General features: G+C 41.7%; 2 protein-coding genes across 3 annotated transcripts in view; one reads left to right on the forward strand and one right to left on the reverse strand.

Moving 5' to 3' along the window:
• hyi (hydroxypyruvate isomerase) overlaps positions 1–7,358 on the forward strand; it is a 10,252-nt gene extending 2,894 nt beyond the window's left edge. The window contains exons 3-8 of one of the 2 annotated variants that reach the window (XM_020620851.1): positions 361–475; positions 3,729–3,807; positions 4,375–4,424; positions 4,533–4,602; positions 6,237–6,371; positions 6,450–7,358. In XM_020620851.1, coding sequence (XP_020476507.1) covers positions 361–475; positions 3,729–3,807; positions 4,375–4,424; positions 4,533–4,602; positions 6,237–6,371; positions 6,450–6,505 — 505 coding nt within the window. In that variant the 3' untranslated portion in view covers positions 6,506–7,358. Of the gene's footprint in view, positions 1–360; positions 476–3,728; positions 3,808–4,374; positions 4,425–4,532; positions 4,603–4,671; positions 4,816–6,236; positions 6,372–6,449 lie in introns of those variants that run through there. The other variant, XM_020620852.1, reaches the window with a different exon arrangement.
• Positions 7,359–7,454: 96 nt separating this feature from the next.
• Positions 7,455–13,963, reverse strand: part of szt2 (SZT2 subunit of KICSTOR complex) — a 145,314-nt gene continuing 138,805 nt past the window's right edge. Inside the window, exons 80-82 of the mRNA XM_020620906.1 lie at positions 11,519–11,573; positions 8,815–8,883; positions 7,455–8,721 (exon numbers count right to left, since the gene is read on the reverse strand). Of these exons, the coding sequence (XP_020476562.1) occupies positions 8,578–8,721; positions 8,815–8,883; positions 11,519–11,573 (268 nt within the window). The 3' untranslated portion in view covers positions 7,455–8,577. The remainder of the gene's footprint in view (positions 8,722–8,814; positions 8,884–11,518; positions 11,574–13,963) is intronic.

Raw genomic sequence — 13,963 nt, forward strand, 5'->3', positions numbered from 1 at the left:
GGGGACACCCTGGACAGGTCGCCAGTCCATCGCAGGGCTAACACGCAGACCAACAACCACTCACACACACACAATCACTCCTACGGGCAATTTAGAGACGTCAATCAACCTATGCTGCATGTCTTTGGACAGTGGGAGGAAGCCAGAGAACCCATGCAAACTCTGTACAGAAAGGCCCCGGGTTGGCTGGGGCTCGACCGTGGCGCCAGCGTGCAGCCCAACACTTAGCTACAGTGTTGAAATTTCATGCATGCTAGCTAGTTAATGTAATGTGACTACACTTGCCTGACAGGTTGCAACACAGTTTCAGAGCAGCAGTAGTGGAAGCAGCGCCTCATCTTTTCCATGTTTCATTACCAGGATCCACCTGATGGCAGGGAGGCTTCCTGTGGGCTCACACAGAGTGGTGGTTGCCAAGGAGATGGAGGCTGTCTTTGTGCAGAACCTAAGCTATGCTGCTGATCTCCTCTCAAAGGTAGCTGACCTCGTGTGTCCAGCATACCCAGAACATCAGCACTATGACTGGAGTAACCTGGATTTCTGCTGCAGGATATTGTAAAGAAAAAATAGGATACATCTAATAAGAAAACAAATAGAAGATATGAAAATATGATTCAATTGAGTTCCTGTATAGGTTATAATATACAACTACCGTAATTTCCGGACTATAAGCCACACCCACTAAATGTAAGATGAAAAACATTTTGTACATAGCTGCAGGTGTCCACTTTGTAACATGAGATATTTCAACAGCCAGATCGATCGCCTGTAACTTGAAAGCTGCATCATATGCATTTCGTTGTGTGTTGCCCATGATGAGGGTGTGGGCATGAAGCGACAAAAGTAGCGGCTTATAGTCCAGAAAGTACGGTAGACAAATGCGTTCCCAGAAGAAAATACGTGTGGATGCTGTGTGTGTCTTACTGTGTGACCGTTTGTGTGGTACCATGTTCATTTTAATGTTTCTGTTTTAAGCAATTAAAATGTGTGCCTCACCCCTTTTCCCTTGCCAAGCTGCATTAACCAATAGCAGAAACCAGTAAAAATTCTAAATGTGTCCCTATACAGCAGGTGGATACACTATATTTCCCTTGTTTCTACAGAGCCCAGTTACAGAGGTAAGGGCATTGGGAAGGAGGTGACACACATGATGATGTGCTACAGTGATCACCTGATCCCATCTTTCAGAAGGTTTTGAGCAGGAAGACAGAAGCTTAAAGTCACCAGGTAGAAGTTGAAAATTTCCACACCTCTTGAATTACTGCCCATTTTTTGCAGTTCAGTCTTGTGCCATGTTCATCATTAGTTGGAGAATCAACCTGTGGTGGAGCAGGAAACAATAAATGCAAAATCTCCATCATGAGAATGCAGACAGCAGTTGATGAGATACTGAGGTTTAGTGTGAGTCACCTGAATCTGATTAGACAGTGACAGTCCAATCACAGAGTCAAAGTCAAATTGTCCAATCAGGTGGTAGCTGGGTTCTTCAAGTTAGTCTCCGGTGGCAGTTCTGGAAATTTGGTTGTAGATTCAAGATGGATGACAGCCGTAGTTGACGCTGACAGGTGGCTGTAACGAGCTCATCGGTGTGATTCACTTCACCTGTCAGTGGTCATAATGTTATGTGTCAATGGTCAGAATTCCTACTGGTAATGTGAGTTGTACTGCAATTTGCTGCATTCTATCTGTATTATTTTCCTACCAACATACAGTACATACTTTTTTGCGTAATGGAATCTATTTGGAAATAATTTGAATGTGTTAGGTTAATGTGCAGTTTTTGTGAAATCAGCCCCCTCATTAAAATGCACATTTATGCAAATACCTATCAGACCATCTACTGTATAAGTCTAGAGTTTCTGCTTTGAATTGTTCCAGACTTACTGTGTTAAAGAGCACATTCTATTGCAGAGCCACAGACAGCAGCATGAACATAATGTCCCATCTAGGCTACCGTAGTAACAGGACATATAAAAAGTTATTATGAAATAAAAACAGACTTAAAAATAGCACTTTGAAATAATAATTGTCCATAATCACAATAAAAATAACCCCTAAAAACTCTATTAAGAATGATGAAATACCATTTCAAAATAATGACTTCAGTTTTAATATTTCTCGAATGATTTCACAGATTGTCTGCGCAAGTATATTTTACACAATTTATTCTTATGATTATTAATTTCAGTGTTGTTTTTATTTATTATCATTATTGAACACTCTGGGTTTCCATAAAAGGCTTTAAAGTTGTAAACCAACACCAGGTGTTTAGGTACTTGCATATTGATACAAACCATTGCTATGAGCTGCCCATAATGGCTATAAGTTAGCAGCTACAGTAGTTTTCCTTTCAGCAAACAGCAAATGTACCACTGAACATTTTCATAGTATAAAATCTTTCTCCAGACAAACAATGTGTCACACTTTGGTTAAATTTGAGTTCACTTTCATTATGTTCCAGTCCCTTTGCCGTGCAGTACAGTCAGTGAACCTCTCTCTCCGCCCGCTCTTTCTCTGGATATACTGTAGTCCCTAGGGGGTTGCAGTATATTCTGAGTGTTATGCTTGAAAAGAAAGAAGCATAACTCAGTCTTGGCACTGTTGATCTTTTAGAAATGTGCAGCAACAACAAATAAAACAGACACTGGATTAGAACTGTTTACATCAGGAAAGGCTGAAGGTGGAGGAAAGCTGTTGGTAAGAGCTGACGGTTATTGCAGTCCCACAGACAAGCGCACAGAACTTGAACCCCAACCTGCTGTACCAAAGTCAGTGGTGTTAACCACTGAGCTCTGTCACCCGTTCAATAGGCACACATTCAGAACTTTTACTGGTCTCTACTATTGGTTAACACAGAAAATGGGGTGAGCAAGGAAAAGCTTGGTTAGATGTAAGGGCCCTGCTAAGGGCCCACGCTGGATATTGCCCGAACCCCGACAGGGAATCGATCCGACCTGCTGTACCAAATACAGTGGTGTTAATCACCAAGCTATCCAGCTGCTGGATAGGCACACATTTAGAATATTTTCTGGTTTCAGTTTCTCACATCATTGTCACATGAGGCTGAGATCGCACAGGGACCTATTTCACACTCATAAAATGATTTGTCATCAGTGGTGGGGCCATACAGTTTCTGTATTAATCTGACTTCCATTATAAAAAAAGTCTTGAAAAAAGCTGAATATTTTAAAAAGTATGAAAGTTACAAAACAGCTGAATACACGCCATCATGTCCTTTAAGAAGCTGGACATTTTGATATTTGGTTTTTCTAGCTGAAAGTATACTGGAGTTATTCAGCAGCAAAATACGTACGGAAGAAACGAGAATAATAAAGAACAGGATAACAATAGTGTGGATGCTGAGTCAGCATCAAAAAGGTGGCATCCGTCTTAGGGAAACTCTTGCATTCATCAAAGTCCAAAAGTGTGCTTTTGAATGAGTGATTACTACCAGCTGCTGACCTCCATAGTTAAACCACTAAGGAAAATGAGAATAACATGTACGGTACTGGGCCAGCTAGATATGTTTCTTCTTCAGGCTCTTTTCTTGAGCACATTCAGCTTGAGATAAAATACTGGATATTACAATAAAGTACCAAGTCTCAGCTTTAACATGCCTCGTAATCGATAGAGTAACATCACAACGCCCTGAACAAAGAGCTCCTTATTTCACGGTGGTTGTCTCACTCACTGTAATCAGAATGTTGAAATCTCCCTGGTCCTCACAGGAAGGACTCACTGGTCTGATTGAACCAATCAACACACGGATTACAGATCCCAGGTATTTCCTGGACTCTCCTCATCACGGTAAGACGCTGTGTGCCACTGACATGGCACGGACACTAACCAGCATGTACTCTCAGTACTGTTCAAGGCTACTGATGAGGAGTAACACCATACAGGGTTTTCTGTAAAAGGGCATGTTTAATCTTTGCACTTGCCAGCAGTGCTGTACTGGATGTGTGTATGCGGATCAGTTTAAATGAAAATGTCCAATGAGATGCCATCATGTATTGTATTTCTGATGTGACCAGAAAATCTGGCCAGTAATAAGTCATTTTGCCACCAGTAACAGATTTTGTAAGCGGCCCATAAAGGTAAGTGCACGGCCCACTCTTTAAATGGCACGGACATGGAAGCAGGTTGAGACAGTGAGGTGTGTCATGTTGCAGCAGTGGGTAAATTAGATTCTGTACAGTGTGCTGTCATGTAATCCTTTCAATTTGCATTTAGTGTTTTAATCTAATTTGCATTCTGTTATTTTATCTGTTTGCTTGCATAGTGTTAAGCACTCTGAATTGCCTTTCTGGATGAAAACAGGCTGTATAAATAAACCTGCCTTGCCGTAGCTGAGCTTCATTTTTGTGTCTGCAGCGGCTGCAATACTGGAGAAGGTTGGAAAGCCAAACATCAAGCTCCAAATGGTGGGTGCTTTAGAAATAACTTGGGGAAAAAAAAACACATGTTGAAGCTCTAAAATTATTTATAAAAAACAAGTTCTTTTGACTTGACAAATATCTGAACTGTTTCAGGACGTCTTTCACTGGCAAATAATGGATGGAAACCTGACACAAAACATACAGAAGTATTTCCCCATAATTGGTGAGTAAAATTAAAGAGTGAAACGGTCATACATATGAACACAGAATGGCACATACTGTCTGTCTCTAGAGGCGTCCACCAAGGCTGCCCTCTGCTTCATCGATCCTCCATATTTTGAATGTCACAAAAGAATTTTTCTACAAAATCCTGCCTGATTCCACCGAAGCTTTTGGAGCGTCAGTCACACCACCCCATATTCTCCTAATTAAGACCTTTCAAATCTTGGCACTGGTATTCGTCCTTCATTACAGCCAGTGGTGTCAAATCATTTTACTAATGTTAATAAAGATACTGAGTTGGACTTCGATGGAGGAATCTTCCGATACCCCTTCAGTCTCGTGTCCATTCCACTGTGCTTCTACTCCCACCACCTCATTGCTGTTGGAGCATTTTAAATAGAATTGTCAGAATATTACAGAAGGCCAGTCATCCAGTGGGGGAGGTGGGTGAGGGTGGTTCATATGTGTTACGTCCACTGTCTGTCTGGCTCAGTCCTGGAGAACTGTGAAGCAGAACCTGACTCCCCGTCATTACAAAAGAAAGAAGATTAGGTCCCGTTGAATTTTGATAAGAAACGCAACGATGTAAGCCTATAGCTGGTGGCACAGCTTCTCTCAGTGGAGCACTAAAGGTTTCCGTGTGTGGTCAGATACAGCAGCACTGAGTACTTTCCTGGTCAAAGTCACGAAATGTTAAGTAGCTAAAATTCCTGTTCATTTTATAACAGTTTTATTTGTAGTGAAAGCCCAAGAGGAATGAAGCCAGCTGTAAAACAGAAGTGGTTTTGTAATTAAACTATACTGAACATCAGTACAACACGGTGCAGTGTGTTTAGGATCACTGTCGTGTTGGAAAACTGAAAAAAGGTCCACGCCATCTGTTCCAGTCATATTTATTTTGGTTTCATCTGACCAAATATTCATCAGGCTTCTTTTCATGTTCTTTAGCAGTGTTTAATCTTGCAGTTGTGTATCACCTGGTGGGCAGTGGCTTTCTTCTTGGATGCTGTTTGTAGGGTTTGACTTCACGCATTGTCCTTCATGCTGGCACTGGAACACCAGTGTCCACAGATCATCCTTGTCAAAAACACTTGCCAGTCTATTTTTCAGTGCAGGGTTGTGTACCTAGCGAATTGTGTGTGTCATCATTTTTCGAGGACTGCTAGTAATATGGCTCCTGGTGTACCTCCTAACTACCGCTGCTGCTACATCGTGCTTCAGCTTATGTTCAGTAGCCTGCTGAAGCTCTTGTGCCTTCTTGCATCTTTGTGAAGTCTGTCTGGTTTCCTGCTGGTTCAGGCAGTTTCTGTCCATATCCTTGCATTAGACACAAACCAGGTCTCAGAGATTCTTTTATCTTGTCCATGCAAAGTTTTTTCATAGCACAAAATTTGAATTGCAAAAATCATTATAATCCCAACAATATTAAAGCCTCTGGTTTCACACAAACATGTTTTACTTCAGACTAGGTATGAACAAACCCTTAGTAACAGATTGTGGTTCTTCAGCTACTAAGGATAAACTTGTCTAACTGTAACGATGTAACTAGAGCACAGAGTCAAGCCTCTGGAGATAACAAAGAAGAAAATCCACAGCGGGCAGCAGTGTAATCGGCAGTGGTGCTGTGTTTCTCAGGTCATGTTCAGATTGCTCAGGTTCCAGGCCGGAATGAGCCAGACAGTGACGGAGAGCTCAACTATAGCTACCTGTTTAGCACTCTGGAAAACCTCGGCTACCAGGGATATGTCGGCTGCGAGTACAAACCACTAGGTGAGGGTTGTTCTTATTTTATTCAGTATGGAACCCATTTAGAAAAATGTGTTAATAATAGTCTTTTCTTTACTTTAGGCTCCACAAATGAGGGTCTGGGTTGGATCAAAAATTACTGGATACACAGCAAGTGATCACATTATACTTGCGAACATCTACCAGGAACAACACGCTTTCTTTGTCCCTGGGCTTTGAACAGATTCCAGTGGGCTTTTCCCCATTTTTCTTATATACACAGATGTACAATACCGTTCTTCTTTATGTTGGGCTTGTTGTCATATATACAGTATGTTTACATTATGGAGACTTAGCCCTCATCCTGGTTATGTTGGTAATTGTTCGACACTTTATCAGAGCTCCAAAAGACAAAACTACACACAGTATCCTCCAAGTGTCGACTCCTTTCTTCAGGCAGACCAGTTGCAGCAGTGGAGTTCTTAGGAGCAGTTCATATTGGACATTTTAGTATTTAAATGTCAAACTCCCATCTAGAAGTAAATGTCACAATCAATCGACAGGTGGATCTGTTGGTCTTTAACTGTGCTAATAAGAGATGACTTTTATTCTTTATTTTTGTTCTCACAGTATCCCCAGCTAACTTCACATCAGTCCAAGTCTGATTTAATATGATTGTATACCATCTGTTTTTATGTGTAGCTAGTTTTGAGTGTGCTTCACTACAGAGAAAAGCGCTATACAAGTGTAAGACCATTTACCATTACATCATTAGAACCCATGAAGAGAAGAGTTTATCTTTTGATCGATTTCAAGTTTGGGATTGAACTTAAAGTCTCAGCTGTTACTTAGCTAAGTGAATAAGCAAACTGTAAACCAGCGTTTAAGAATTGAAACATTCAGACGTGTCATGCGCTGGTCCCAGTAGGGTTGCATTAGAAAGGGCATCCGGCGTAAAAATGTGCCAAGTTTCAATCTATGTGAATCGACAGTGTGAGAATAGATGATTCGCTGTGGCGAGACCAGCCGAGCGTAGAGGAGGGGGAGTCATTTATTGTAGCCATTTCCCTCTAGGACTTTAAACCACCCCAGGTTGCCACATGTTAAGGTTAAAAAAAGACTAATCACATTAGTCCCACTAGTTTATTTAGCATTTCACATACTGTATAAAGTGCTCTGTATGTACATAATATACAGCTTGAGACAGTGCAGTTTACATTACAGTGTCAAAATGCTAAGCGCTAACATGGTACAGTTCACATTGTGCATGATGAATATCCAGTGTTTAATATTCGGATTGAATTCTCTGAGAATGCTGCCAGGCATGACAAACAAGCTCAAACATGGTTTTGGTTTCCTTCCAGTGGAAATGTACCGAAATATAAGGCTGCTGAATACATCAGTGATGATGGTAATGGATATCAGGCTTTCATGTTTGTTGTGGTGTAACAGTCTTATCAGGCTGGCGCTCCATGCCCTCTTGTAAATGGAGGTTACCAGCTACACTTTCAGAATACACAAATCAAATTCATCACCCTGAACATGCTTTGGAAACACTCGGCGCTGACGACATGTGTCATGCTATTATGCAAATCATCAAAGTTAATGTGACCCATTTTCTTGCTTATGAGAGGCAATTTTTGTCACATTTCTCCAAACTGACTTCGGCACTTTCAGTGCATAACATCAGGAGTGTGCTCTTCCAAACACCTTCTGTGCAGAACTGATGGAATGACAGCATCATCACTTCATTAAAGAGAGAGAGAAAGGCACTTCAGGCCACAAGATATGGCAGTGGGGTTTAAGTGGGGAGCAGGCTTGACACTGGTGGAAATCAAATTTAAAAGCCTTCCCACTCAGCACACTGACATTGCACCTGTCTCTCACACAGAAAACACTGATGTGGTATGAGGCGCTAGTAGAATGCAATCAGAAGGCACACAATTCAACAAACCCAGACCTGTGGGATATGAAACCTATGCGGTTCCACAGCCAGAAGTGCTGTTGGCTGCTTATGAATGACTGGCCATGCATTTCATTTAGACTGTCCAGACTGGTGAAATCCACACTGCTGATGAACATTACATTACATTACATTAGGATGTTTCTCAGTTACAGAAAAGAAAACACAAACACATTTCTTAATGTGGCTCTGTGCTAGCAAGGTAGAACTGAGTGAGTGGAGTAGCTGCTGGGGCAGATTACTGGCAATAAGACTGTTGCTTCCCGTTTCCATGCGTTGAGGGCAGCTCTATAACAGCCCTGTCCAGAGGTTGTAGCAGGCGGTATTGATGACGGACTCCAAGTGATGATACATGGACACCAGCTGGGGAGGAGGACTGCTGTTGGCCTGTGGCTGTGATGGCAGTGGCTCCCGAAACACAACCTTTAGACTCTGTAGGAGGAATAAAAAGAAAGAAACACTGCTTCCACATTTGCATAATTATAATGTAATAATAATATAAATCATATTGGTGTAATAACTCACTGTTTTTCCAGCTTGGGTATCTAGAAATACTAAAACAAAACAGTCGGTGAACTTCTGGTTCAGAACGGCCTGAAACGGGGAGACAGACATGGAAACAGATTAGATGACACTTTTTAATGTTAAATATTAAGATGACACTCTTCTGGTGACAGGTCAAATGTTAAAATACTGAAAGTTTGAACCGAACAGCAGCAAAGCGGGCATTGCTGCTGTTTGTGGAGGTGTGTGTAGGACTCTGTCGACATATCTTGTGAAAACATGTACAGCTCAATTCAGAAGTTTACATACATTTAGGTTGAAGTCATATATTTTAACCACTCCACAGATGTCAGGATAACAAACTCTCCTTTTGGTAGGTGAGGATGGTATCCTTTCAGTTAGAACATGTACTTTATGCATGACACAAGTCATTTTTTCAACAGTTGTTTACAGAAGTCTGGTTCATCCTTGGAGCATATTCCAAACACCTGAAGGCTCCACGTTCATCTGTACAAACAACACTACACAAGTATAAACACCATGGGACAATGCAGCCATCATAGTACTCAGGAAGGAGACACGTTCTGTCTCCTAGAGATGGACGTACTTTGGTCCCAAACAGTACAAATCAATCCCAGAACAACAGCAAAGGACCTTGTTGAGACACTGGAGGAAACAGGTACCAAAGTATCAATATCCACCATAAAACCAGTCCTATATCAACATAACCTGAAAGGCTGCTCAGCGAGGAAAAAGCCACTGCTTCAAGACGCCACAAAAAAGGCCGACTACAGTGTGCAGCTCCACATGGGGACAAAGATCTGACTTTTTGGAGAATTGTCCTCTGGTCTGATGAAACAAAAACTGAACTGTTTGGCCATAATCACTATTGTTATGTCTGGAGGACAACTGAGTATAAACACACAAAACTTGTACAGTACAAATGTACCAATTTCTTTTTCTCAGTTATATTTGATAAAGCTAAAGAGTGCAACAGTTCCTTAACAAATATCTAACAGCGAACCAGACTTGATTGTCAGTGTGATACACAACTCAGGAAGTTTCAAGGATGTGTTAATTGATTTGCAGATTATATGGAAATGAATGCAAAGCGATTGCTGCCTGAAGGACAAGAAAAAGTGCATTCAGATGTCTAATGCTCAACACAGTAATGATGTAAAGCAGAGCTGATCTGGCTGTCACAGACACAGACACTCCACATGAGTGGGACTTTTACTGTATACTGAAAGTTGGCTAGTTGTCAGGAACAAACTACACAATAGTTCATGGATTGATCAGTAAACACCTGTCCCTTTCAACCTGCATAAAAAAACTGACCAAAAAACTAATAAAAAAAAAAAATGAGCAGCAGCCTGGCAGTTAATAAAATGGCTAACAATCTAAAGACAGATGTGGAAGGTCAGGCTGTGGTTACACTGTGAACAAACTGTTCTGATCTACAACTTTAAAATAGTCCATCTGGAGTCCTTTGTCACAATGACACAGGAGCTCCTGCAGCTTTAAAATGACTTTGCCTTTAAAACAGCGATGGTTCCCATGTGTTACATTGTGCCAAGACCGAGAAATACTGAGGCTCAATAAAAACCAGAAAACACCAGTTACACACCACCTTTGTTGGTCTTTCAAATCCATACCTCACTTGCTCTCATACAATAAGACTAGGAATGCACCCATACCACGTTTTCCACACCAAGTACAGGGCATTTACATCGGGTACAGAAGCTTTAGAGACAACTTTGATTTCCATGAGATCTACCTTCTGATTGTGGTTAAATAAAATATAACTGGAGGCTAGGTGACCTACTTGAAAACTATTTGTGATAACCACCACAGCACTGCCACCGTGTAACTGACTGAAGGTCTATAGCCTACCACATGACACACTGTATTACAGTGGATTTTAGCCTTTGTAGGAGTGTGACCCTCTGTTAGGACAAAATAATTTCATAACCCCTGCTCAGAACGGCAAGTTTGGGAGCGCACAGTATCATAGTCGGCAATTTAAATGTTTAATTTAATGAGGGTACATGTTCTGACTTTAAACCAGCGACGGTCTGTGGCTGCATCCTGTCCTCTGTGCTGGACACACACCTGCTCTGCTGTAGACGAGCTGCTGGGCTCAGCCTTCAACACCACAAGAATTCAGCTCATTGTCATACACAGAGGTCATTAAGCTCTGCCATTAATTACACTAAATGAGTGTTTTTCCTTGTTTCAACAATCCACTGCAGTGAGTAAAACGAGCACTGTATGGGTTTAGTGGGCGAACGGGCCAGGCATTTTGACTGTGGGGAGAGTGAAGACGTATTTCTTTATTTGTTGTTGTGTTGAGCTTGTTCAACAAGTGTTTACTTACTTTCTCCACTACTGTTGGCCGTGTTGCACATATTGAGCATTGACATCTCTGTAAAATGTAACCTCATGGCTGTGTGAGACAGGGAGGGAGGGGAGCTTCTGGACTCACAGCAGAGCAGAGAATCAGAGTTCTCAGTTGCCTTTAGTTCTGTCACTTATCTTAAAGGATCCATGAGCCACTGAAATTTCTTCTCCACTATCTAACAAGTGGCTCAGCCATCGTGAGCTTAATGCAATGCTGTCATCCATGTGTAGTATCGGACAACTTTTACAAGAGGCTGGTATCGGACCCAGTACTGGTATCGGTACATCCCTCATAAGACAATGGAAATACAGAACATCCTCTCACCAGGTACTGAATGCCGTTGTCGTCGAAATGCCTGCAGCTCTGAGGGAAGCGGTTCCTCTCCTTTTGGTAGGTGAGGATGGTATCCTTTCAGTTAGAACATGTACTTTATGCATGACACAAGTCATTTTTTCAACAGTTGTTTACAGAAGTCTGGTTCATCCTTGGAGCATATTCCAAACACCTGAAGGCTCCACGTTCATCTGTACAAACAACACTACACAAGTATAAACACCATGGGACAATGCAGCCATCATAGTACTCAGGAAGGAGACACGTTCTGTCTCCTAGAGATGGACGTACTTTGGTCCCAAACAGTACAAATCAATCCCAGAACAACAGCAAAGGACCTTGTTGAGACACTGGAGGAAACAGGTACCAAAGTATCAATATCCACCATAAAACCAGTCCTATATCAACATAACCTGAAAGGCTGCTCAGCGAGGAAAAAGCCACTGCTTCAAGACGCCACAAAAAAGGCCGACTACAGTGTGCAGCTCCACATGGGGACAAAGATCTGACTTTTTGGAGAATTGTCCTCTGGTCTGATGAAACAAAAACTGAACTGTTTGGCCATAATCACTATTGTTATGTCTGGAGGACAACTGAGTATAAACACACAAAACTTGTACAGTACAAATGTACCAATTTCTTTTTCTCAGTTATATTTGATAAAGCTAAAGAGTGCAACAGTTCCTTAACAAATATCTAACAGCGAACCAGACTTGATTGTCAGTGTGATACACAACTCAGGAAGTTTCAAGGATGTGTTAATTGATTTGCAGATTATATGGAAATGAATGCAAAGCGATTGCTGCCTGAAGGACAAGAAAAAGTGCATTCAGATGTCTAATGCTCAACACAGTAATGATGTAAAGCAGAGCTGATCTGGCTGTCACAGACACAGACACTCCACATGAGTGGGACTTTTACTGTATACTGAAAGTTGGCTAGTTGTCAGGAACAAACTACACAATAGTTCATGGATTGATCAGTAAACACCTGTCCCTTTCAACCTGCATAAAAAAACTGACCAAAAAACTAATAAAAAAAAAAAATGAGCAGCAGCCTGGCAGTTAATAAAATGGCTAACAATCTAAAGACAGATGTGGAAGGTCAGGCTGTGGTTACACTGTGAACAAACTGTTCTGATCTACAACTTTAAAATAGTCCATCTGGAGTCCTTTGTCACAATGACACAGGAGCTCCTGCAGCTTTAAAATGACTTTGCCTTTAAAACAGCGATGGTTCCCATGTGTTACATTGTGCCAAGACCGAGAAATACTGAGGCTCAATAAAAACCAGAAAACACCAGTTACACACCACCTTTGTTGGTCTTTCAAATCCATACCTCACTTGCTCTCATACAATAAGACTAGGAATGCACCCATACCACGTTTTCCACACCAAGTACAGGGCATTTACATCGGGTACAGAAGCTTTAGAGACAACTTTGATTTCCATGAGATCTACCTTCTGATTGTGGTTAAATAAAATATAACTGGAGGCTAGGTGACCTACTTGAAAACTATTTGTGATAACCACCACAGCACTGCCACCGTGTAACTGACTGAAGGTCTATAGCCTACCACATGACACACTGTATTACAGTGGATTTTAGCCTTTGTAGGAGTGTGACCCTCTGTTAGGACAAAATAATTTCATAACCCCTGCTCAGAACGGCAAGTTTGGGAGCGCACAGTATCATAGTCGGCAATTTAAATGTTTAATTTAATGAGGGTACATGTTCTGACTTTAAACCAGCGACGGTCTGTGGCTGCATCCTGTCCTCTGTGCTGGACACACACCTGCTCTGCTGTAGACGAGCTGCTGGGCTCAGCCTTCAACACCACAAGAATTCAGCTCATTGTCATACACAGAGGTCATTAAGCTCTGCCATTAATTACACTAAATGAGTGTTTTTCCTTGTTTCAACAATCCACTGCAGTGAGTAAAACGAGCACTGTATGGGTTTAGTGGGCGAACGGGCCAGGCATTTTGACTGTGGGGAGAGTGAAGACGTATTTCTTTATTTGTTGTTGTGTTGAGCTTGTTCAACAAGTGTTTACTTACTTTCTCCACTACTGTTGGCCGTGTTGCACATATTGAGCATTGACATCTCTGTAAAATGTAACCTCATGGCTGTGTGAGACAGGGAGGGAGGGGAGCTTCTGGACTCACAGCAGAGCAGAGAATCAGAGTTCTCAGTTGCCTTTAGTTCTGTCACTTATCTTAAAGGATCCATGAGCCACTGAAATTTCTTCTCCACTATCTAACAAGTGGCTCAGCCATCGTGAGCTTAATGCAATGCTGTCATCCATGTGTAGTATCGGACAACTTTTACAAGAGGCTGGTATCGGACCCAGTACTGGTATCGGTACATCCCTCATAAGACAATGGAAATACAGAACATCCTCTCACCAGGTACTGAATGCCGTTGTCGTCGAA

The sequence above is a fragment of the Monopterus albus genome, unplaced genomic scaffold (assembly GCF_001952655.1).
Source record: "Monopterus albus unplaced genomic scaffold, M_albus_1.0 scaffold250.1, whole genome shotgun sequence".
In the NCBI taxonomy this organism is placed as follows: Eukaryota; Metazoa; Chordata; class Actinopteri; order Synbranchiformes; family Synbranchidae; genus Monopterus; species Monopterus albus.